The 25,162-nt window shown below is 43.0% G+C and overlaps 1 protein-coding gene across 8 annotated transcripts in view; it reads left to right on the forward strand.

Moving 5' to 3' along the window:
* MAP3K3 (mitogen-activated protein kinase kinase kinase 3) overlaps positions 1-25,162 on the forward strand; it is a 75,485-nt gene that overhangs the window by 13,587 nt on the left and 36,736 nt on the right. For 3 of the 8 annotated variants that reach the window (XR_012426010.1, XM_005584643.5, XM_015438698.4), the window contains exons 3-6: positions 437-529; positions 11,817-11,857; positions 19,062-19,161; positions 24,609-24,722. Coding sequence is in view for 7 of the 8 variants with exons in the window: in XM_005584643.5 (XP_005584700.1) it covers positions 437-529; positions 11,817-11,857; positions 19,062-19,161; positions 24,609-24,722 (348 nt within the window). In the remaining variant the exon portion in view is untranslated. Of the gene's footprint in view, positions 1-436; positions 530-2,470; positions 2,746-3,989; positions 4,025-11,816; positions 11,858-19,061; positions 19,162-24,608; positions 24,723-25,162 lie in introns of those variants that run through there. The other 5 variants (XM_005584644.5, XM_005584645.5, XM_065531835.2 and 2 more) reach the window with 4 other exon arrangements.

The raw sequence follows: 25,162 nt of genomic DNA on the forward strand, positions 1-25,162 counted from the left end.
ACTATTTGTTAGGAAGTAATCTTTTTTTTTTTTTTTGAGACGGAGTCTGGCTCTGTCGCCCAGGCTGGAGTGCAGTGGCCGGATCTTAGCTCACTGCAAGCTCCACCCCCTGGGTTCACGCCATTCTCCTGCCTCAGCCTCCCGAGTAGCTGGGACTACAGGCGCCCGCCACCTCTCCTGGCTAGTTTTTTGTATTTTTTAGTAGAGACGGGGTTTCACCATGTTAGCCAGGATGGTCTCGATCTCCTGACCTAGTGATCCGCCCATCTCGGCCTCCCAAAGTGCTGGGATTACAGGCGTGAGCCACCGTGCCCGGCCAGGAAGTAATCTTAACAAGAGGTACTAGATCTTTGGATCCATGATTTACTTTAATGTTGTCAAACTTATGTTGCACGAAGGAAACAAATTATTAACCTCAGTGTTTTTGTTTTTAAAGAAAAAACACAACAGCAGCAGCTCAGCCCTTCTGAACAGCCCCACAGTAACAACAAGCTCATGTGCAGGGGCCAGTGAGAAAAAGAAATTTTTGGTAAGGATCCAGATTACCTGTTAAAGCCAAAATGTACTTTTAAGTCTGCTATTCATGCTGCAACAGCGGAATTCACTTCCCGAACAAGTTGTTTGTAAAAAGTATTGGTTACCCGTGACCTGTGTTCAGTGCTTCTAGTCACCATTTCTCACAACAGTGTTATTGATAAGCAGCCTCTATCAGTGCTGTCCAATAAATTTTCTGTGATGACAGACATGTTTTATATCTGTGCTGTCCAATGTGGTATTGTAGCCACTAGCCACGTGTGTCTGTTGAGCAACTAAGGAACTAAATTTTAAATTTTATGTAATTTTAATTAATTTAGACAGCCACTTGTGGCTGGTGGCTATTGTATTGGACAGCACAACTTTAGGTACTATGTAAGGGACTGTTGATTTATTGGGCAAGAAATTATGTATATGCTTGGAGATGTGTAGAGATTCATTAGTATGTTCATTCCTTACACACGTCATGAGTTTCTATACATTGCGATAAGCTAATAATGGGAATCCTATCTTAAGATTCTGTTTTAGGAAGAATGTGAAGATGTGGAACTAGTATGGCTGTTTAGAAATTGAAGCTCAAAGTTTTATGTTAATATGGGCAAAAGGGGAAATAAAATGCTAAGATAGCTTTTCCTCTTAATGAAGTCAAGGTTATAGAATGGCCTGTCCTGGGAAGTGTAGCAGATGTTTCACTTCTGACCAAGAGGGATATTCTTCAGCAAAATTCTGAAAGCAGAAAAAGCCAAAGTCTCAGCAAATGCATCTCTAGGAAAGACGGGGTAAGAGGCAGTGCGGGGAAGATGTGGGGGAGAGGTATTTATAGCCTAATATAATGAAAAGAGCCTGGTGATATTAATTATTATTTAACATAGGACTTTATAATTCACAGAGTTACACATTTATTATTATTATCATAGTTTTTGTTAGCCTTGGCCTGAGACAGAATGAAATAGTTTTCTTCATTACCAGTTCTTCTACCAGAAAGTCCATGCTTAGGAAGAGAGAGGAATGAAAGATCAAAACCTAATTTAAATGGTAAAGAGTTGCCAAATTTGGTTAAGAAATGTCTAATTGGATTACAGATTCAAATTGCAGAATCCTAGTTGAAAGAAACTAAGCATTTTGGCTAGCTGAAAAGGTTGTTTATTCAAGGGTGGAATGGTGCTGGCAGAGGCTAACAGCCTTTCACTATGAGAATGGCAGTGCTGGCTACAAGACAGAGTTGAGACTGGCACAGCTTCATGGGGCTCAAGCTTGGCCCAGCAAGGAAAGCCAGAGGAGTTGTGGGTTCATTAACAGGATTATTTGGGGGCCGAGGCCTGGAAGAACTGAAAAATCTAATTTAATATCTCTGCTTGGCAAGACTTGAGACATCCCCTTCCCTAAGTAAACAAGCTTGGTAAGTAATTGAAAAAGAGAATGGATTTGAGAACAAATAGGCAGCTATGGAAGTACGTGGGCAATGAGCTATTAACTATTTTCTAGGAGGTAGATTCTGTATTCTCTGTATTCTAGGAGTACAGAGAATACTGTACACTAGGAGCATTCTCTGTATTCTCCCTTTTGTATATTGGGTCTCTGGAAGCCTACAGCATGGTTAGAGCTGACTGAATATTCTTAGATGTGTGGCACATCCTACGTGTGGCTGGGTCCTATGGATAGTTTTGCAGGCCATGATGTGCAGTGTCCCTTTAGCAGTCATTGACACACAGTGCGTTATCAATAGGTGTTAGTTCTCTATGGGTCTGACAACTTAGTATAGTGAAAAGAGTGCTGGCCTATGACTGAACATGCTGGAGAAGAGCTTGTCTGGCCACAGGGACACAGCCGTGCAGATCCAGCATGTGTCTCCCATGCGCCAAGTGGAGCCCCCAGCCAAGAAGGCAGCCGCACTAGCAGAGGGTGACGAGGACAATGACATTGACCTGTTTGGCAGCGACAATGAGGAGGAAGACAAGGAGGCATTCCGGCTGTGGGAGAAGTGGCTGCGGTGGTATGTGGAGAAGAAGGCCAAGAAGCCTGCGTTGGTGGCCAAGTCTTCCATCCTGCTGGACGTCAAGCCTTGGGACAATGAGACCAACATAGCCCAATTGGAGGCCTGTATGCGCTTCATCCAGCTGGACGGGCTGGTCTGGGGGGGCCTCCAAGCTGGTGCCCATGGGCTTTGGTATCCGGAAGCTGCAGATTCAGTGTGTGGTGGAGGATGACAAGGTAGGGACAAACTTTCTGGAAGAGGAGATTACCAAGTTTGAGAGCATGTGTAGAGTGTCAACATTGCAGCTTTCAACAAGATCTGAAGCCTTAGTGTGTGTGTGTGTGTGTGTGTGTGTGTGTGTGTATGCGCGCACACGTGCAAGTGCGTGAGGTCCTGCCACGATTAAAAACTGAGACCAACCAAAAAAAAAAGAATGCTGGCCTAGGAGTCATAGAGTTGTTACTCATGTATGAACGCAGGGTTTTATAATTTATAGAGTGCTTTCAATAACAGTTAACAACAACACTATAAGCATGTGTATAAGGTTTACACAGCTTTTACACAAAGGTATTGAGTAGAGGCAGGAGGTAAATCCCAAGTCTTCTGATTCCTAGTCACAGTAATTTTATTGTGTATAAGTCATATAACCTTTCTGAAGTGAGTTTTTCCATCCGAAATATAGACTTAATACTCACTGTGTCTACCTCTTAAGATTGTTGTAAGATCATAGACAGAATGTGAAATATTTTGTACATTGTAAAACAAATGTACAAATGTAAAGTTGTAGTGGTTATGTCACTTCTTATGTTTTGGCACTGCAGGTATGAGCTTTGGGGAAAGCTTCTAACTAGAACTGTCCATAGTGTTGTGGAACTGAAAGGATTAAGGTTTTTCTATCTTTATGGGATTATCATTACTGTTTATCTGATGATCTTTGCAAATTTCTGAAGCTAGCCTAATTTCTGAAAATCCCAGTGGAGGAAGAAATGGAATCCTTATTTCCATGGATTCCTGTTTCCCTTGAATCTTATCAAAAGGGTAAGTAGATACTTGAATAGAGGCTGGATTCTGGATCTAACCCTCCAGATGTTCATGAGTGGGTGCTTTAGAACAGAAAAGCTGCTTTCTTCATGATAGGTACAAGCAGGGCAGGGCCTTGGCTATCATTTCTAGAGGAAGAGAATTCAAGGAGCTGTTCCCCCAGCAGGGTCAATGATTGAGCAGACTGTCTTTTGCTTTCAGTGTGAAAGACCTGGCTCTTTTAACACCTCCTTTCTCTTTCAAGGGTTGTTGATAAGATGGGCTGGCTAGTTTGAAAATAAGATATAAAGCAACACACAAGCCTGGCATTATAGTTGCTTTATAATCATCTCTTCCACTGATCTCCTACAACTTTCCTGAGTCATGCTTAAAAATAAAATTTTAATTTTTGTTCTGTTTTTTTTTCCTTTCATTCACTTACTCTCTTTGGCAAAATAAGGACTGCAATTCCAGAAATGTGGGGAGGCATTAAAGGTATGTAGCAAATGCAGGGAGAGAAATCAGTACAGAATCAGAGCGAGGATAAGAATGATGGCTAACTGAGGCCTTTTTCAGGTCAAATTATTTCATAAATGTTTGGTTAAAATTCCTGATTTTTCTGGATTCTTGAAAGCTTTTTGGGCTACATGTTCACCTGTTGAGTCCAGACTGTGAAAAGGTCATTTCTGCTTTAGTATTCTTGTCAGTTATTCCTATTGTTCCTGCTGAGTTCCTGAATCTGTAGCTCAACCTGGCGGCCTGCACTGTCTCTCTCCTGAGCGTGGCTCTCACTACTGCTCTCACCGGATTGCCTGTGGTGGGCAGGGGACATGAAGCTGCTTAGACCTGAATTTCTGTACTAGAACTTTTTTTTTCAGTAGCTGACACCCTCCATTCAGTTTAACATGTACTTATGGTCAGGCTTCTCAGACACACAAAAGAAATGTATGTTGGCTGGGAGTGGTGGCTCACGCCTGTAACCCCAGCACTTTGGGAGGCCGAGGAGGGCAGATCACCTGGCCTGGCCAACATGGTGAAAACCCTGTCTCTACAAAAAGACAAAAATTAGCTGAGCATGATGGCAGGTGCCTGTAATCCCAGCTACTTGGGAGGCTCAGCTGGGAGAATCGCTTGTACTTGGGAGGCGGAGGTTGTAGTGAGCCGAGATCGCGCCACTGCTCTCCAGCCTGGGCGACAGAGCAAGACCCCATCTCAAAAAAAAAAAAAAAGAAAGAAAAAAGGTATGTCATATTCGTTGTACCCCAGGAATCATGCAGTCTTACTGGGAAGTGAGGACTACATGAAAGAAAGAAATAAAGTATGATGTAACTGTGCCTCACTGTGTGGTAAAGAGAGTAAGTGCTATAGAAAGCCAGGAAAGTGAAAGATGAGCTTGGGCCAAAAGAGCTATGGAGTCATTTCAGGTGGAAAGGAACTTCAACTAGGCTGTGAAGGAAGTATAAACAGTTAGGTGGAACGGAGGAAGGGTGGCACTCCAAGTCAGGAAACAGAATGATTAAAGACCTTGGGGAAGAAGCAAACATGGCATGTATCAGGAAACAAGGTGAGCATTGATCTGGCTTGAAAGGGGGATTCCTGTGGGGAACAAACAGTGTGAGATGTTCAGGTAAACTGAGTGAACCTAAATCCCAGAGGGCTTTGAGTGATATCAGAGAATTTAGACTTTATTCCATAGATAGTGGGTATCACCGATTACCTTATGAACAAAGAGGGAACATGGTGAAAAAGGTGATTGAGATGGTTGGAACTGTAGAGGAACGCAGAGTGGGTTGGAAATGGGGAGCTGAAATGTATAAAGGTGGCTTTAGGACTCGGATCAAGGGGAAAGGGTCTCACTGAAGGTGATACCAGTGAGAATGGGAAGCAGAGTCTTATACTGGAGGCCTTTGAGAGGAGAATTGGAATTTGCTCCCTGGCTGTGAGGGGGAAAAGGAAGGAAAGAATCAAGTATTACTCAGAGGTGTGAACCTGTATAACCAGGAGCACAGCAGTACCAATGTTAGAAATAGTGACACTGAGCCAGGCATGGTGACATGCACCTGTAGTCCCAGCTACTTGGGAGGCTGAGGCAGGAGGATCACTTGAGCCCAGGAGCTCAAATCTGTAGCACACAATGATTGTGCCTGTGAATAGCTACTGCCCTCTAGCCTGGACAACATAACGAGACTCCATCTCTGAAAAGAAAGTAATAGTTGAGAAGGGAGACTAGTTCAGGAGAGTAGTTGATGTAGATACATATGGCTAGATTAAGTTTGAGATTACAGTGGGAAAAAACCTCAAGAGTGTGTGAGGTATGTGTATATGTGTATGTTGATTTTTGCAGGTCCATAATCTGTTATCTGCAGTTCTGAGATCCAAACATTACTACAAACTAAACGGGCATTTTTAGTTTCTGGTTTCTATTTATTATTTTTTAATTTGTAGCAGACTCATTTGGCAACCAGACCTGTCCTGAGTAGAGACAGGGCAATTTATAGTCTTTCTTTATTCTACTTATTGTGAGTATTCATACTTTTCATTGCAAAAATTAGGATAGCTTGGATAAAAAGCATGTACTCTGTTAACAAATAGTCTCCAAATCTCAGTGACTTAACACAGTATGCCTAATACAAGGAAGGGGAGAACAGTGTTGCCCAGAGTCACTTAGCAACCTGGATTGAGGGAGACTCCTCTGTCCTAGGACATGTGCCTGCCAGGGAAAAGAGTATAGAACTTGATTCTGTCCCTGGCTCTTGGTCAGAACTAGGGACAAAACCCCCAAACTAACTTTTAAGAGGTGCAGGAAATACTTGAGCATTCTGCCTTTACCATAGGAGTACTGTCTCAGCCACCCTCCACTCCACTCCCTGGGGAGACATCACGTGATTTATAGAACATGTACCATACTACCCCTCTAAATCCAAAATATGCATTCTGAAACACTTTTGGCCCCAAGAATTTTGGCTAAAGGATAATGGACCTGTATTATCATTTACCAACCACTTGTATATGAGGTACTGTTCTAATCACTTTACCCAATTATATGATTTAATTATTTTGATAATTCTATGAGTTGGAAACTATCATTCTCACTTTACAGATGAGGAAACTAAGTCATAGGTTAAGTATGAGGCTGCAGTGCCATTACTTTTTTTTTTTTTTTTCCCTGATACGGAGACTTGCTCTGTCACCCAGGCTGGAGTGCAGTGGCGTGATCTCAGCTCACTGCAGCGGCGTATATCTCAGCTCACTGCAGCCTCCACTTCCTGGGCTTAAGCAATTCTCCTGCCTCAGCCTCCCGAGTAGCTGGGATTATAGGTGCCCATCACCACACCCGGCTAATTTTTGTATTTTTAGTAGAGACGGGGTTTCACCATGTTGGCCAGGCTGGTCTCGAACTCCTAACCTCGTGATCTGCCCTCAGCCTCACAAAGTGCTGGGATTACAAGGCAACCTCGCCCGGCCTAGTGCAATTAGGTTTAATGGCAAAAACTGCAATTACTTTTGCACCAACCTAAGTTTGAGGTTACACAGCTAGGAAGTTGTAGAGCCAAGATTTGAAGCAGGCAGTTGGACTCCAGTGCTACATTCTTAACAACTACATATTGGCCTCAGATACGTGGCAAGCAGATGAGCCTTGCTTCAGAGATTGGGGCTAGATACAGAGATTGAGGACTCTTCTATTTAGAGGCCCACTGAGAAGTGTGTGCAGAGCAGGAGAAACCCAAAAGTCAGAAGTCGCAAGGTTGAGGAATGGTCACATGTTTGGGGAGGGGTGGGAGAGGGCATGAACAAGAGGAACCAGCAAAGAAGCAGAAGTGGTCAGAGTGGTAGCAGGTTCCCTGTGCTGGGATAGAGTCACAGAAGTTGGAAATAGAGTTGGCCACCAGTGTGAAATGCCTCAGAGAGGACAAGGAGAATGGCTGGCTGGAAGGCATTGAATCAAATTATCTTTATCTGAACTTCCCTTATCTATGACTTATTATGGTCAGCCTGACAGGTGAAATTCAGATTTAGGAACCTTTGGGCCTATCATGTGGTTCATGGAAGCTTGTAAGGCTGTCGTGGCATCAAAGAAGCATCTTTGTTTACACTGCTTTTTGGTCACAGGCTCGGTTAGTCTTAAGTAACAGTGATTTGTGGTTTGGAACAAAAGTTTAATTCCCTTTCTGAATAAATTCTTGTAGAGCAGTGCTTAGGTTATGGCTCATTATGAAATAAATTTAGTTCCTTCAGTTCCATAAAGGGACTGAGGAGATTCCTTTGTTAGTATATCTAAATACAGTGTTCCTAGGGCTGGGCGCAGTGGCTCACGCCTGTAATCCGAGCACTTTGGGAGGCCAAGGCGGGCGGATCACTTGAGGTTAAGAGTTCGAGACCAACCTGGCCAACATGGTGAAACCTTGTCTCTACTAAAAATACAAACATTAACCAGGCGTGGTGGTGCATGCCTGTAATCCCAGCTACTTGGGAGGCTGAGGCAGGAGAATCACTTGAACCCAGGAGACAGAGGCTGCAGTGAGCCGAGATCGCGCCAACTGCATTGCAGCCTGGGCAACAGAGCGAGACTCTGTCTCCAAAAATAAAAAAATAAAATTAAAAAAATAAATAAAATGTTGTCCCAGTTTAAGAATGAAAGCTGTTGTTTATTTTTTAACCTTTTTTTTTTTTTTTTTAGTTTATTTTTGAGACAGAATCCTTGCTCTTTCACCCAGGCTGGAGTCCAGTGGCTGATCATGGCTCACTGCAACCTCAAGCCCCCCTGGGCTCAAGCAATCCTCTTGCCTCAGCGTCCCAAGTAGCTGAGACTACAGGCATGTGCCACCAGAACCAGCTAATTTTTGTATTTTTTGTAGAGATGGCGTTTTGCTATGTTGCCCAGACTGATGTCAAACACCTGGGCTCAAACAAACCTGGGCTCCTCAAACCTCGGCTTCCCAAAGTGTTGGGATTAGAAGCATGAGCCACTATACCTGGCCCAAAACTTTTAAAAATGAAAAAAAAAAAATTAGACAAAGAAAAAAGACCTGAGGAAATATGTGAATAAACTATGGACTTTAGTTGGTATATCAGTATCGATTAATTTTAACAGAAATACACCATACTAATGTAAGATATTAATAATAGGGGAAACTGGCTGAGTGTGGTTGCTCATGCCTGTAATCCCAGCACTTTGGGAGGTTGAGGTGGACAGATTGCTTGAGCCCAGGAGTTTGAGACTGGCCTGGGCAACATGGCAAGACCCTATCTCTACAAAAAGTTACAAATTAGCCCAGTGCGGTGATATGTGCCTGTTTGTAGTCCCAGCTACATGGGAGGCTGAGGTGGGAGAATCAGTCACCTGTGCCTGGGAAGTCGAGGCTGCAGTGAGCCGTGATCGTAACACTGCACTCCAGCTTGGGTGGCAGGAGTAAGACCCTGTCTCTGTAATAACAATAACAGGGGAAACTGTGTACAGAGGGGAGAAGGATGTATCAGAACTCTGCTGTATATGCTCAGTTTTTCTGTAAATCTAAAACTGTTCTAAAAATAAAATTTATTAATTAAAACAATAGGCCGGGCGCGGTGGCTCAAGCCTGTAATCCCAGCACTTTGGGAGGCCGAGACGGGCGGATCACGAGGTCAGGAGATCGAGACCATCCTGGCTAACACAATGAAACCCCGTCTCTACTAAAAATACAAAAAAATTAGCCGGGCGAGGTGGCGGGCGCCTGTAGTCCCAGCTGCTCGGGAGGCTGAGGCAGGAGAATGGCGTAAACCCGGGAGGCGGAGCTTGCAGTGAGCCGAGATAGCACCACTGCACTCCAGCCTGGGCGACAGAGCGAGACTCCGTCTCAAAAAAAAAAAAAAAAAAAAAAAAAAAAAAAAATAGAGCTACAGCGAGGTATGCTGGGTGATAGGCAGGAACAGGTAAAAGGATGTGTAACCCACCTGCAGGGGCAGACAGGACTACAAACTTCATAGAGCACTCAGGATACTCCAGATCCAGTTGAGGAAGTAGTGTGGGAACCTGGAGACCGCGCATCACAGCATGGCAACTCTGCTTTAAAGGACTCTTGTCATGGTAACTTTAGAATTTCAGGGGAACGGGAAAAAGAAGATAGTGAAAAACTGCTCTCAGTGCCTGTGTGACTTAAGTTGTAGCATAGCATGGTAGTTAAGAGTCATAGTTCCAGGGTTCAAATCCTACCTCTTCCTTTACAAGCAATATGACCTGACCTTGGGGGAACTTACTGAATCTTGTTGTAACTCAGTTATTTTCTGTAAAATAGAGATAATAATGGTACTTGTTTTGAGGATCAGTTTAACTAATATATGTAAACATGCTTAGAACAATGCTTGGTTTGTGGTAAATGCTCAATAAACATTAGTTATTATCATTGTTATTAATGGATAAAGTGGTCCATGTGTTATCTTAAAGGATAAGAAGGCTATATCAGGGTTGTATTTTTTTTGAGACAGGGTCTCGCTCTGTCACCCAGACTGGAGTGCAACGGCACTGTCTCAGCTCACTGCAACCTCTGCCTCCTAGGTTCAAGTGATTCTCCTGCCTCAGCCTTCCGAGTAGCTGGGATTACAGGTGTGCGCCACTACTCACGGCATAATTTTTGTAATTTAAGTAGAGATGGGGTTTCACTGTGTTGGCCAGGCTGGTCTCGAACTCTCAACCTCCAGTGATCTGCCCGCCTCGGCCTCCCAAAGTGCTGGGATTACAGTTGTGAGCCACTGTGCCTGGCCTTTAATTGCCATTTTAAATTAATAAAGTAAATTTTCTCAGTTTTAATTTTGAATATGGTAAATACCAATAGATATAATCCACATAAGCAAAAGCTCTTTGGGGTCTTTAATAATTTTTACAGTGTAAACTAGAACTACTCTTGTGATTCATTGAACTGGAAGAGAAGTCTAGTCCCCTAATGCCTTGGGAAAAGGGAGTCCTTTAGGCACCTACCCTTCCTTTCAAACTCACTCCCTTTTCTGTCATCTTCTGTGTTTGCTATGTGTTCCTCATCTTCAAATACTCTTAAGCCCTCTTTCTTCCAAGCCATAGCCTATTAATTTGTCTTCTTCAATATAATTTTTCTTCATCGACTATGACTTCATTCTCTTTTTTATCTCTGTTATTTGCTGGTTTCCTGCCCATCTTTTCTTTTCCTCTGCGCCTGTTCTTCTGTAATATCTCTCTCCTTTCCCTGTCATTTTTTAAACTCCCTCAAGTTGTTTGTAACATCTCTTTTGCAATATCTCTTTCTCCTTAATTTGTTCTTTGTCATTTTAACACTTCTACTTCCTCTTATTTCTCATATTTATACTTAGTTCTGTTCTTCAATTCATTCAACCACTTAACAAATATTAAGCACAAATATTATATGCCATTTCCTTTTCCTGGCACTGGGGATATCGAAACATGATAGGCCTCGGGAAGCTGAGGCAAGAGAATCGCTTGAACCCGGGAGGCGGAGGTTGCAGTGAGCCAATATCATGCTACTGCACTCCAGCCTGGGTGACAGAGTGAGACTCCGTCTCAAAAAAAACAAAAAAACAAAAAAAAAACATGATAGACTTGATCTCTACTCTCTTGCAGTTTACAGGCTACTCATCATGGTCATTTTGGAAAAGGCTGGGGACTGTGTATAAGGTCCTACTTTACCACCATTGGGGTAGCTTTGGAAGGGTCGTGGGAAATCAGTGATAGTGGTACCAATGGCAGCAGCAGCAAAAAACAAATATTGCATGTCTATTATGTGTCAGGTATTTTACTTACATTTAGTTGTAAGTTTTACTTACATTTACTTAAGAACTCTGCAAGATATGTTTAGGCTGACTCTACAGGTGGAAAAACTAAGACTCACAGAGGATAAGTAACTTGCTTGTGGTCATATAGCTAGAAAGCGTCAGCAGCAAAATTTCTTTTTGTCTTCAGTCACATCAGCCAACAAGGAAAGATATCCTGATCAGGAGGTGATAGAGTGGGAGGAACTTCCAGAGCCAGTTGTAGAAATAGGGTGTGTGTGAAGCTAGAAACAGCATGTCACAGCATAGAAACTGAGCTGGGCAGCCACCTCAGGATCTTACCCTAAGAGCTTTGTTGCCTCTGATGTTAGAACTGGAAGTTTTAACTCATTGGAAAGGAATGCCCATGCCTATCTAGGAAAAGAAGCTGGACCAGGAGCCATCAGGGATGTATGCCTAATGTTGCTAACGGGCTGCTCAAGGCTTTCTTGGGAATGGCAGGAGTGAAACATTCCAGAGAATTCTCTAACCTGTCTATCATTCTTTTTGGCAGAGTGACGTCAGAATCAAGTTTGAGCACAATGGGGAGAGGCGGTAAGTCTGCCTTCTGATGAGTAGTTGTGTTCATGTATGCCAAACTTCTCAAATAGCATTGAGTTCATGGAAGTCATTCTCCTGTCCTGATCCTTATGGGGCCACTGGTTGGGTAGTGGGGTGGATTGGGCATAAAGGGAGGAAAGTTTCACCCTTGTCTTGGCCTGCTAATTGAACCTTGTTCCTATCTTAGCATTGGAAGCCATTTCAACTGCTGATGTTTTACTATTCTGCTCTAGTCTGCTGCTGTGAGGTCTGACATTTTGTTAGGAAATGAGGACTCCGGCCCTACTCAGAATCATGGCTTTCAGACACACTGACACTGTCACCTGTGGGCTTTAGAGGGAGGGCAGGATTCTCCTGTGATATGGTGCCCAGTAGAGCAGCCCCGGCTTTGTCCACGTCAATGGTCAGGTTGGTGAATTAGAAGTTTCTTCATGATGTGTCTAGGTCATGGGAAGCTGAACCAAGTCCATCAGTTGTAAAAGATTTTAGCTCCTTTGAGGACATAGAAAGGGGGAATTTTTCAGTCTGTGTTCTAAATCTTACCTCATTAGGGAAGTGAAAGTAATGTTACAAAACTCTTCTGTCCTTTTCTCCATTGTCAGTATTTTCGTTATTGTTATTTTTTGTGGGAAGCCAAGGTAGAAGTTCTCAGTAGAAAAAATGTGACTGTACTTAATTTCTTTTTTTTTTTTTTTTGAGACGGAGTCTCACTCTGTCACCCAGGCTGGAGTGCAGTGGTCGGATCTCGGCTCACTGCAAGCTCCGCCTCCCGGGTTTACGCCATTCTCCTGCCTCAGCCTTCCGAGTAGCCAGGACCACAAGTGCCCGCCACCTCGCCCGGCTAGTTTTTTTGTATTTTTTAGTAGAGACGGGGTTTCACCGTGTTAGCCAGGATGGTCTTGATCTCCTGACCTTGTGATCCACCCGTCTCGGCCTCCCAAAGTGCTGGGATTACAGGCTTGAGCCACCGCACCCGGCCAGACTGTACTTAATTTCTAAAGTTATTTAAGGAAAACATTCAGAAAGCATACAGAGCTCTGGTCATGGGATATTCGGGACCTTGCGTGTTTGTGCATGTGTGACACATGTACACATAAATGTGCCTTTCAGTGATTTTTCCATTATTTGCCTTTCCCTCTCATTGATATACCCCCCACTCCCACCCCCAGCTTTCCTTTGCTTTGAGCATTTGGACAGGTGAAAAGCATACCCATTGGTATGAGGTCTTCCTACTTTAAGAGTCTCACCATAGGACCTTAGTACCTCCAAACATTCTTGATTCTGGTAGTTCTCTGCAGTTGGTACCTTTCAGCCTGCTTTGCAGCTGGCTCCAGAGGAGACCTGTGGCTAGTATTCTCCCTTTAAAATACACATTCACAACCCTACAAGGTTGTCAGAGGCAGCCCGGTGGAAACATTGTGGAAAGTGTGGTCTGCAGAGCCAGGGTCCTTCTGCTCCCATGTGAGTTCCAGGCCTGGAGGGAGGAAGGTCTGAGCTCTGTCCCCAGCTGCTCTTCTTGTGTCCTGCCATTAGCAGAGAAGTTAAATTGTCACTTCATTGTTGCTACTTTTCACACTTTCCAACCTGAGTTTTAAAGGGATGGCCAAACTCAGAGCAATAGAGAGTTTTCAATCAAAAGCTCAATTGTGTTGGAGCCCAATTATGCAGTTAGGCTCTTCTGAATTCCCTGTTCCCAAAGTGGTATGCAGTTACAGTGAGCAGGCTTACACTGAGAAAGTGTGTTTGGTTTCAGAGAAGCTGCCAGGTTGAAACCACAAATATTTAAGGTGGTCAGGCAGGAATGGCCTTCTGAAGCCCTGAGCAGCAGAACATTGCTATCAAGGTTTTGAAAACAGTGCATTATCTTTTTATGGAGCTGTTTTCAGAGCCATGGCATTTCAGTGTTTGCGTACTATGTGTGGAATTGAGGACTTAATGAAGTTGGTGCAGGGAAGCCAACAGAGTTAGTACTCTGTGCCACATAGCTCTAGTTTCATGTATTTCATGTCAGGATTTTGTAGAGAATGTCATTGTGGGCATTTTTAACTTTTTACCGGGAATATGGGTAGTATTTATCTAAATGTAGGCCCTTATAGAATTAGAATTCACAGAAAAGAGGAAGGAAGTCATGACTTTTCGCACTTATCCATGACAGGTATTCATTCTGATGGGCTGACTTTCCCTTTGCTTTGAGACTATGGGGACCAGACCCCTGACTGTCCTCCCTCTTGGCCCCAGGAGGGCTGGGGAGAAGGATTGTAGATTAAGATCTCCTTCCCTTTGGAAACGTTAATGACACACTGATGGGGGTGGTTGCACAGGTGTTAGACCTCTCTTTGAAGCACTGGCCTAAAAATGCCTGTTATTCAATAGGATGGCAGCAGTTTAGATCTTACCTAATCTGGAAGTCCTGGCCTCTGATCTTGATCAGACTTTCAAGCTGCTTTTGTGGGTTTTGAATGGCTCATTGCCAGGCCAAATGCAGAAGAATTTATTTCTGATCGTGATCCTTTTTCAATAGTGTGCTAGGGACATCTGATTGGACTTCTGGTATTTTATCCAGAAAGGCTGGACCCTTTTGAACTGTTGCTGAGGCCTTGAAGGAGGAGGGGTATGATTTGCTATTAGGAATTAATAGAAAGCTATCCTTTCAAATGGCTTCAGAAAACACCTCTATCTAGAGAATCCATCTAGATAGCACCTAACAGTATCACTGCTTAGGACAGTTGATTTGGAAGAAAAAAATATAAGAATTACAGTCTGGGCCAGGCATGGTGGCTCACGCCTGTAATCCCAGCACTTTGGTAGGCTGAGGCAGGCAGATAACAAGGTCAGGAGTTCAAGACCAGCCTGACCAATGTGGTGAAACCCTGTCTCTACTAAAAATACAAAAATTAGCCGGGCGTGGTGGCTGGCGCCTGTAGTCCCAGCTACTCGGGAGGTTAAGGCAGGAGAATCACTTGAACCCGGGAGATGGAGGTTGCAGTGAGCCGAGATTGAGCCACTGCACTCCAGCCTGGGGGACAGAGTGAGACTCCATCACCAAAAAAAAAAAAAAAAAGGGATTATAGTCTGAATGGATTTCCTAGTGGAGATGAAACTAATTTGGTTAGCAGTATGATTTCCAAAAATGAAAGGTGGTGATGGACAAAGGAAAAAAACATGAAGGAATTATCTTCTTGAGATGTTAGGCTTTGCATGAAGGATAGATTATGGTTTATATTAATAGTCTATCAATGTTGCCCAATAGAACTTTCTGCTATAATGGAAATATTCTTTTTTTTTTTTTTTTTTTTTTTTTTTTTGAGACGGAGTCTCGCTCTGCCGCCCAGGCTGGAGTGCAGTGGCCGGATCTCAGCTCACTGCAAGCTCCGCGTCCCGGGTTCTCGCCATTCTCCTGCCTCAGCCTCCCGAGTAGCTGGTACTACAGGCGCCCGCCACCTCGCCTGGGTAGTTTTTTTGTACTTTTTAGTAGAGATGGGGTTTCACCGTGTTCGCCAGGATGGTCTCGATCTCCTGACCTCGTGATCCACCCGTCTCGGCCTTCCAAAGTGCTGGGATTACAGGCTTGAGCCACCGCGCCCGGCTGTATAATGGAAATATTCTATATCTGTGCTATCCAGTACACATATGGCTACTGTACATGTGGTTAGTGAGCACTTGAAATGTGGTTGGTGAGACAGAGGAACGTTCTTCTTTTAAGACAGGGTCTCTGGGCCAGGTACAGTGGCTCATGCCTGTAATCCCAGCACTTTGGGAGGCTGAGGCAGGAAGATCACCTGAGGTCAGGAGTTCGAGACCAGCCTGGCCAACATGGTGAAACCCCGTCTCTACTAAAAATGCAAAAATTATCTGGGTGTGGTGGCGCACATCTGTAGTCCCAGCTACTCGGGAGGCTGAGGCAGGAGAATGGCTTGAACCCAGGAGGCAGAGCTTGCAGTGAGCCGAGATAATGCCACTCCAGCCTGGGCGGCAGAGCAAGACTGGTCTCAAAAAAAAAAAAAAAAGAAAAAAGACAGGGTCTCTGTTGTCCAGGTTGGAGTACAGTGGCATAATCATGGAGCCTCCACCTCCTGGGCTCAAGCAGTCCTCCTACCTCAACCTCCCAGGTGCCTGGGACAACAGGCACTCTGCCATAGCCAGGTAATTTTTGTAGAGACAGGGTTTTGCCATGTTGCCCAGGCTGGTTTTAAACTCCTGGACTCAAGTGATCTGCCTGCCTTGGCCTTCCAGAGTTCTGGGATTACAGGCATGAGCCACTGTACCTGTTCAGGAACCAATTTTCAGTTTAATAAATTTAAATTTAAATAGTCATATGTGGCTAATGGCTGCCATATTGAATAGTGCAGATACAGTTCTAGATGATGAAGGCTTTTATACTTCTCACCGATTTGAGCCAACCTGTCACAGAGGAACATGAAAGAAATTATCTGGTCAGATTTTATTAAAACCCAATGGTTTAGATCCCTCTCTCTTGTGGCTTATTGCATCTTCCTCTGGTTACACCACTTCCCACTCTGGGGGAGCAGGGAAGATGAGAAAGAACCACACTCTTCTTCCTCTCAGCATGGAAGAGGACAAGAACTGTGCAGGCCCATGGCTGAATACTACCTGCTCCAACACACACTAGTCTGATTTTATCCTGCCTAGGTTTACTAAGAGATGAAGGTTGTTTTAATAGGCATTTCTCTAGTCACAATGAGCATCTTTTCATATGTTTTATTAGCCACTTAAAATTCTTCTGTGAATTGTCTAATCTTTTGCCTTTTCTATTAGATTGTCTTTTATTGATTTTTTACAAGTATTTTCTCAAAGTTTGATATTTAACTTTGTTGATGGTTTATTTTGAAATCAGAAATTTATTTATTTATTTATTTATTTATTTATTTATTTATTTATTTGAGACGGAGTCTCGCTCTGTTGCCCAGGCTGGAGTGCAGTGGCGTGATCTCAGCTCACTGCAACCTCCGCCTCCTCCTGGGTTCAAGTGATTCTCCTGCTTCAGTCTCCCAAGTAGCTGGGATTACAGGGCATGTGCCACCACACCCAGGTAATTTTCAAATTTTTAGTAGAGATGGGGTTTTGCCATGTTGGCCAGGCTGGTCTTGAACTCCTGACCTCAGATGATCCACCCACCTCAGCCTCCCAAAGTGCTGGGATTACAGGCATGAGCCATCATGCCTGGCTTGTCTTCTGTATTTTATGTTATGGTTAGGAAGACCTTCTCTTTCTCTCCTTCTCTCTCTCTCTCTCTCTCTCTCTCTATATATATATATATATAAATATATTTATATATATATATAAATATATATAAATATATATATATATATATATTTTTTAGACAGAGTCTCATTCTGTCGCCTAGGCTGGAGTACAGTGGCATGATCACAGCTCACTACAGCCTTGACTTCCTGGGCTCAAGTGATCCTCCCACCTCAGCCCCCCAAGTAGCTGGAACTATAGGCATGTGCTATCACACCTGGCTAATTTTTAAAAAAATTTTTAGTAGACAGGAGCGCTCACTATCTTGCCCAGGCTGCTCTGGAGCTCCTAGCCTCAAGCGAGCCTCCTACCTTGGCCTCCCAAAGTGCTGAGATTACAGGTGTGAGCCATCATGCTTGGCCCCCAAGATTTTTTTTTGATTCTGTATTTTCTTATATAAATTTGAGAGTACATATGTGTATGAGTTTCCTTCTGATATTCTTTTCTGTTTCATTTGTCTCTGATTATTTTTAATCATCTATGTTCTAGAGTATTAGGTTGAAACCATATAAAATTGCCGCTTTTGTATATCAAAAGTGGTTGGCCATCAGTAGTCTCATATAGTTCCACCTAATACATTCGTTAAAACTTTTTATTGGCCAAGCATGGTGGCTTACACCTGTAATACCAGCAGTTTGGAAGGCTGACGTGGGAGGATTGCCTGAGATCAGCCTGGGCAACTTATTGAGGCCCATCCCTACACAAAATAGAAAATTAGCCCCTGCATGCCAGTAGTCCCAGCTACTTGGGAAGCTGAGGCAGGAGGATTGCCTTAGCCCCAGAGGTTAAAGCTGCAGTGAGCCGTTACCATGCCACTGTACTCCAGCCTAGGTGACAGAGCGAGACTGTTTCCAAACAAACAAACAAAAAAACCCACAACTTTTTATTATGGAAATTTCAAGCACCCTCAAAAGTAGACAGTATTAAACTGAACTCCCATGGACCTGTCACCCAGCTTCAACATTACTAACATTTTCCCAATCTTTTTTTTTTTAATCAATTCCCACTTTTAAATTTTGCTGAAGTATTTAATAACAAATCATATTTTACACCTCTTTGGATGAGTCCTTACTCTACCTTATATTTGTAGAAATTGTTCTTCAAACTGACCTAATGAGTCTCTCCAGACAAGCTTCAATATCAATACTATTTACATGCACAGGTATGACACTGGTTAAGAAAACTGATCAGGCATATCACCAACTCAAGGGGGAATTCCTGTGACTCTGTAGTAGAAAATCTTAATTCTGAGGAAAATCAGTATGGAGATTTTTATGGCATCTCAAAGATGAACAATGGAAAAGACCTTTCAAGTCTTAGAGTTGAGTCCCTTAGGAGTTGAGGCCATGTTTTCAGTACTGCTACTCCAGTCTCTACGTTTTCTAGCTTATTTCCTAAATAACTTTTTTTTCTTTCAACTTTTAAGTTCTGGGTTATGTGTGTAGGATATGCAGGTTTGTTACATAGTTAAACGTGTGCCGTGGTGGTTTGCTGCACAGATTAATCTATGACCTACGTATTGAGCCCAGTATGCTTTAGCTATTCTTCCTGATGCTCTCCCTCCCCAAGTCCCAACAGCCCCACTGTGTATTGTTCCCCTTCCATGTATCTGTGTGTTCTTGTAGTTGGAACATAGTTTTTAAACCTAGTGGCCTCTTCTGTCATTGGCAGAAGAGTCTAAGCTGAAGTGGTAGATGAATGGTTGGGACTGAGCAATAGTTGTGGGTACTGTTGTCAAACCTGATAGATGCTTAGAGGGTGAAAGGTAACAGTAGAGAAGAGGAAAAAAGGAAACAGTCGGGAAAAGGCAAACTGAGTGAAAGAAAACAGAGAATCCTATGTTGAGAAGAAAGGAAGAATATACTCAGACCATTGCTTTTTAAACCCTACATTTTAAGTGTACAGTTAACCAACCTTTCTTTCTGTTTCTTTTCAGAATTATAGCATTCAGCCGGCCTGTGAAATATGAAGATGTGGAGCACAAGGTGACAACAGTATTTGGACAACCTCTTGATCTACATTACATGAACAATGAGGTAAGAAGGCAGATGGATGGGGCAGGGACAAAAGGGGCAGATGCCTACCGTTTTTCTCTCTGTTTAACAGAGCCTTTAAAGTTTGTTCCTCTAATATCATCTGCAGGTTTTCATTTTCTAGACCCCCTTTTCTTAATTCCAACAACTCTGGGATTTCTGTTTTTTACTAAGTGGGAGATTACTCAGCCATCTCAGCCATCTCCATTCCCCCTACTCATTCAGTGCAGATAGCTCTAATATTCTGTGGTGGAATCAGGTATAGTACCAGGGCTAGGGCTTATATTGTCTGCTTTACATTTTGTAGGAGTATCTTATTTTTTTTCTCCCAGCACAGCCTTAACAAGAAGCAGAGGGTTTAGCAGGGGCTAGGGAGGTATGAAAAACCAGTGAGTAGGTCATCTATTACAGTCATAAATGCCGGCTTCTTCTCTCAGAGTTTCGTTTGATCGGAGCTTGTTTCAAATGTTAGCACCTGCTCGAATAAGTTCTTTAACTCCTCCTCCTCCTCACTCCACCCCAAGAGTCCTTATTTATTTCTACTTTGAATATCACCCAGGAAGGAATTCTTTTGAATGTCAGTTTTTGGGCTGCTTTCCCAGCTCCAAGAAGAATATTAAAGGCTACAGTCAGCTTAGGCTGGTGCTTTGCAGTGTATTTATGCTGAGTAAAGAACGTGTACCTTGAGGAAATTGAGTAGGGGTGCAAGACAAGAAAGCTGGGCAACATCATGACCCTTTGAGAGGCAGATCATCACTGTGTAGTTTTATTTTATTTGATGAGGAGTTAAAATTTTTCTTTTAGTGAAGACTTTTCTGAATGGTTTAGTACTCTTCTTTTCAGTTAATATTTCCATTAAGAATTCCTGATGTTTCTTTATTCTAAAGCCAAATATAAATCATTGTTATTATTTTAGTTCATACATGTCTTAACATACTCTACTAGTGTTAGTGATCGGGAGTTGACTAACTTACATTTGATTAATTTAAAATCCCTCAATTCTGTTCTTCTGTTTGCCCTTTAAACCCTGCACTGTCAGGATCTGAGAATCCCAAATGAAAAATCTACTGAGATTTAATTTTATTTATTTATGTCTTTGTAATTATAGCTTTATTGAGATGAAAAATTTATTGTCTAAAAGTATACCATTCAGTAGTTTTTAGTATGCTGATAGAGTTGTACAACCAACACCACTATCTAATTCCAGAACATTTTCTTTTTTTTCTGAGACAGAGTGTTGCTCTGTTGCCCAGGCTGGAGTGCAGTGGCGCAAACATGGCTCACTGCAAACCTTGACCTCCTGCACTCAAGCGATTCCCCCGCCTCAGCCCCCCAAATAGCTGGGACTACAGGCACACACCACCACACCCAGCTAATATTTTTGTATTTTTTATGGAGACAGGGTTTCACCATGTTGCCCAGGCTGGTCTCAAATTCCTGAGTTCGAGCAATCTGCCTGCCTCAGCCTCCCAAAGTGCTGGGATTACAGGCATGAGCCACCGTACCTGGCCTCCAGAACGTTTTTATCACTCCAAAGAGAAACCCTGTACCCATTAGCAGTTATTCCCCTTTCTCTCCTCTTCCCAGCGCTTGGTAAGCACTTACCTTTCTGTTTCTTTTGATTTACCTATTCTGAACATTTCATGTAAGTGGAATCATACAGTACGTAACCTTTTTTGTCTGGCTTCTTTGATTAAGCATGTGTTTTCAAGGGTCATCTGTACATGTTGTCAGTATGTCATTCTATTTTATGGCTGAATAATAAATATTCCATTTATGGATTTACCACATTTTGTATATCTGTTCATCTGTTGATAGACATTTGGGTTGTTTTCATTTTTTGGTTATTAAATAGTGCTGCTATGAACATTTGTGTACAAGTGTTTACATGAATATATGTTTTCAATTCTATAAGGTATATACCTAGGCGTCGAATTATTGGGTCATAAGATAAAACTCTAACTTTTTGAGGAACTGCCCAGCTTTTCTATAATGGTTGCACAATTTTACAGTCCCACTAGCGACTTATGAGTTTATTAGTTTATTCTCACTCTGCTGTAAAAAACTGCCCGAGACTGGGTAATTTATAAAGGAAAGAGATGGCCAGGCACAGTGACTCAAACTCAGCCTGTAATCCCAGCACTTTGGGAGGCTGAGGTGGGCAGAGCACGAGGTCAGGAGTTCAAGACCAGCCTGGCCAACATGGTGAAACCCCATCTCTGCTACTAATATAAAAATTACCTGAGCATGGTGGCGCACACCTATAGTCCCAGCTACTCAGGAGGCTGAGGCAGAAGAATCACTTGAACCTGGGAGGTAGAGGTTGCAGTGAGCCGAGATTGTGCTACTATACTCCAGCCTGGGCAACAGACTGAGACTCCGTCTCAAAAGAAAAATTAAAATAAATAAATAAATAAATAAATAAATAAAGAGGTTTAATTGACTCACAGTTCAGCATGGCTGGGGGGGCCTAACAAACTTACAGTCATGACAGAAGGGAAAGCAAACACGTCCTTCACATGGCGACAGGAGAGAGAAGGGCCAAGCAAATGGGGAAAAGCCCCCTATAAAACCATCAGATCTCATGAGAACTTACTCACTATCAGGAGAACAGCAGCATGGGGATAACCACCCCCATGATTCAGTTACCTCCCACTAGGTCCCTGCCATGACACATGGGGATTATTGGAACTACAATTCAATATGGCATTTGGGTGGGGACACAGCCAAACCATATCAGTGAGGGCTACAGTTTCTCCACCATCCTTACCAACATTTGTTATTTTCTTTTTTTTAATAGCCATCCTAGTGGGTGTATGTCACTGTGATATGTCACTGTGGGTTTTGTTTTTGGTTTTGGTTTGAGACAGGGTTTCACTTTGTTGCCCAGACCAGAGTGCAGTGTGCAATCATGGCTCACTGCAGCCTCGGCATCCTGGGTTCAAGTGATCCCCCGACCTCAATTTCCCCAGTAACTGGGACTATAAGCACATGCCACCACACTGAGCTAATTAAAAAAAATTTGTAGAGATGGGGGGGGGGGTCTCACTATTTTGCCCAGGCTGGTCTTAAACTCCTGGCCTCAAGTGATCCTCCTGCCTCAGCCTCCTAGGATTACAGGTGTGAGCCACTATCCCTAGCTTACTTTTTTTTTTTTTAATTTAACTGCCTTCCCAACCATTGTTATTTAACTCCCTTCCCAACCATTCTTTTTTTTTTTTTTTTTTTTTTTTTTGAGACGGAGTCTGGCTCTGTCGCCCAGGCTGGAGTGCAGTGGCTGGATCTCAGCTCACTGCAGGCTCCGCCTCCCGGGTTTGCGCCATTCTCCTGCCTCAGCCTCCCGAGTAGCTGGGACTACAGGCGCCCGCCACCTCGCCTGGCTATTTTTTTGTATTTTTTAGTAGAGACGGGGTTTCACCGTGTTAGCCAGGATGGTCTCGATCTCCTGACCTCGTGATCCGCCCGTCTCGGCCTCCCAAAGTGCTGGGATTACAGGCTTGAGCCACCGCGCCTGGCCTTTCCCAACCATTCTTATTTATTCCCACTTTGAATGTCACCCAGGAAGAAATTCTTTTGCAATATAATATGATTTGCAGAACATTCTCCCATTCCATAAGTAGTTTTGAGATTTTATTTTAAATATGTACTGTTTTTGGCCAGGTGCGGTGGTTCATGCCTGTAATGCCAGCACTTTGGGAGGCAGAGGCGGGCAGATCTTTGAGCTCAGGAGTTCAAGACCAGCCTGGACAACATGGTGAAACCTCATCTCTACAAAAAATACAAAAATTAGTCAGGCGTGGTGGCTGAGGCAGGAGGATCACTTTAGCCTGGGAGGCGGAGGTTGCTGTGAACCGAGATCGTGCACCTGCACTCCAGCCTGGGCAACAGAGGGAGATACTGTCTCAAAAAAAAAAAAAAAAATCTTGTATTATAAATTGGGAACTGTGTAAGTTAATTGGACTTTTGCTTGATTTTGTGTTTACCATACATGTATAAAATCTGGCCAGGCATGGTGGCTCACTCCTGTAATCACAGCACTTTGGTAGGCTGAGGCGGGCAGATTACTTGAGGTCAGGAGTTCAAGACCAACCTGACCAATATGATAAAACCCAGTCTCTACTGAAAAAAAAAAAAAAAAAAATTAGTGGGGAGTGGTGGTGCATACCTGTGACCCAGCTACTCTGGAGGCTAAGGCAGGAGAATCGCTTGAACCCAGGAGGTGGACATTGCAGCGAGTTGAGATTGTGCCGCTGCACTCCAGCCTGGGCGACACAGTGAAACTCTGTCTCCAAAAAATAATAAGAATAAGAATAAGATCTGACATTTGCTAGGTCCTAGGCAAGGCATACCTTTGCATCTTATGAATCTCTTAATACCAAGTATTCATAACATGCTCCACTTTTTGCAGTGAGTGAGACTTATTTGTACCCTCAGGGACCTTCTATTTAATACTTCACTGGAACGTATGAGTATATTAGTCTGTTCTCACCCTGCTGTAAAAAACTGCCCAAGACTAGGTAATTTATAAAGGAAAGAGGTTTAATTGACTCACAGTTCAGCATGGCCGGGGAGGCCTCAGGAAACTTACAGTCATGACGGAAGGGAAAGCAAACATATCCTTCATATGGCGACAGGAGAGAGAAGTGCCGAGCAAAGGGGGAAAAGCTCTGTGAAAATGGAGGAGGTAGTTTTCAGGTTCTGGTCACTGACTTCGCTCTTAAACAGAAAGATATTAAATCATGCTCTGCACTCTGAATTTGTGTTTTTATTTGTATAATAATTTTCATCCTCTGACCATCCCTCTACCCCTCCTGTTCCTTCTCTGCTTGTTCTATTAATGTCAGCACAATTGGAGATAGAGTGGGACATGATCCTACTTAATTTGGAAAAGAATATGGGGGCTATAACTGTTTGCAATTTGATGCTTTGAAGTAAATGGTATTTTTGGAGAGGAAACTCTTTTCAGAAAGTATCTCACAACAGGGTACTGAGATATGCTACAACATGGATGAACTAAAAAACATTAAGTGAAAGAAGCTAGATGCAAAAGATTGAATCTTTTATGTATGAATTGTATGTGTCTAAATGGAATGAAATGTCCAGAGAAGGCAAATCAGTAGAGATAGAAAGTAGACTAGTGGTTGCCTGGGGCTGGAGGTGGGAAGGAGGAGTGACCATAAATGGGCACGAGATCCTGTTGGAGTTTTGGAAATGTTTTAAAATTGGATTATGATGATGGTTGCACAACTATGTAAAGGTACTACAAATTTTTAAATTGTACATTTAGAGAGAAAAATCTCTATGGTTTCAACTAGATCTTTTAAGACCCCATAGTATCCAATGAGATTGTTTTCCTCTCAACTTATTTTTATTTTTTATTTCTGCAGAGTGAAACATTGAGATAAACTTCTGTTTTATATTATTTCCCTTTTCTGTGTCTTGTATCACAGCTCTCCATCCTGCTGAAAAACCAAGATGATCTTGATAAAGCAATTGACATTTTGGATAGAAGCTCAAGCATGAAAAGCCTTAGGATATTGCTGTTGTCCCAGGACAGAAACCATGTAAGTAGCCCCTGTCATGGTCTGGCAGCTGAAGACAAAGCTTGCTTTCCTTAAGGAACTTGTCTTGCCCCCTTGATAGACGTTTTCATTCCTCAGCCACTGCCAAATTGAGAGCATAAGCACAGCACAGCCCACTTGTCAGCAGCCAGTGAGCATTCTGCATTTGATTTCACCGAATAGCCAGATTGTCAGTGTTAACATTGCATCTAAAGGTTATTTGACTTATGATGAGGGAGGAAGGAAAATACTTTATGATAAAGAATAAAATTCTTGTGCTCTAAATTTATGTTTTTTCAATTAGATTTTGACCCCAACAAGAGAAATTTGATTTGTTTGGCAGAGCCAATTAGAAAGACTGTCGGCCGGGCGCGGTGGCTCAAGCCTGTAATCCCAGCACTTTGGGAGGCCGAGACGGGCGGATCACAAGGTCAGGAGATCGA

This window comes from Macaca fascicularis, chromosome 16 (genome assembly GCF_037993035.2).
Source record: "Macaca fascicularis isolate 582-1 chromosome 16, T2T-MFA8v1.1".
Classification (NCBI taxonomy): Eukaryota; Metazoa; Chordata; class Mammalia; order Primates; family Cercopithecidae; genus Macaca; species Macaca fascicularis.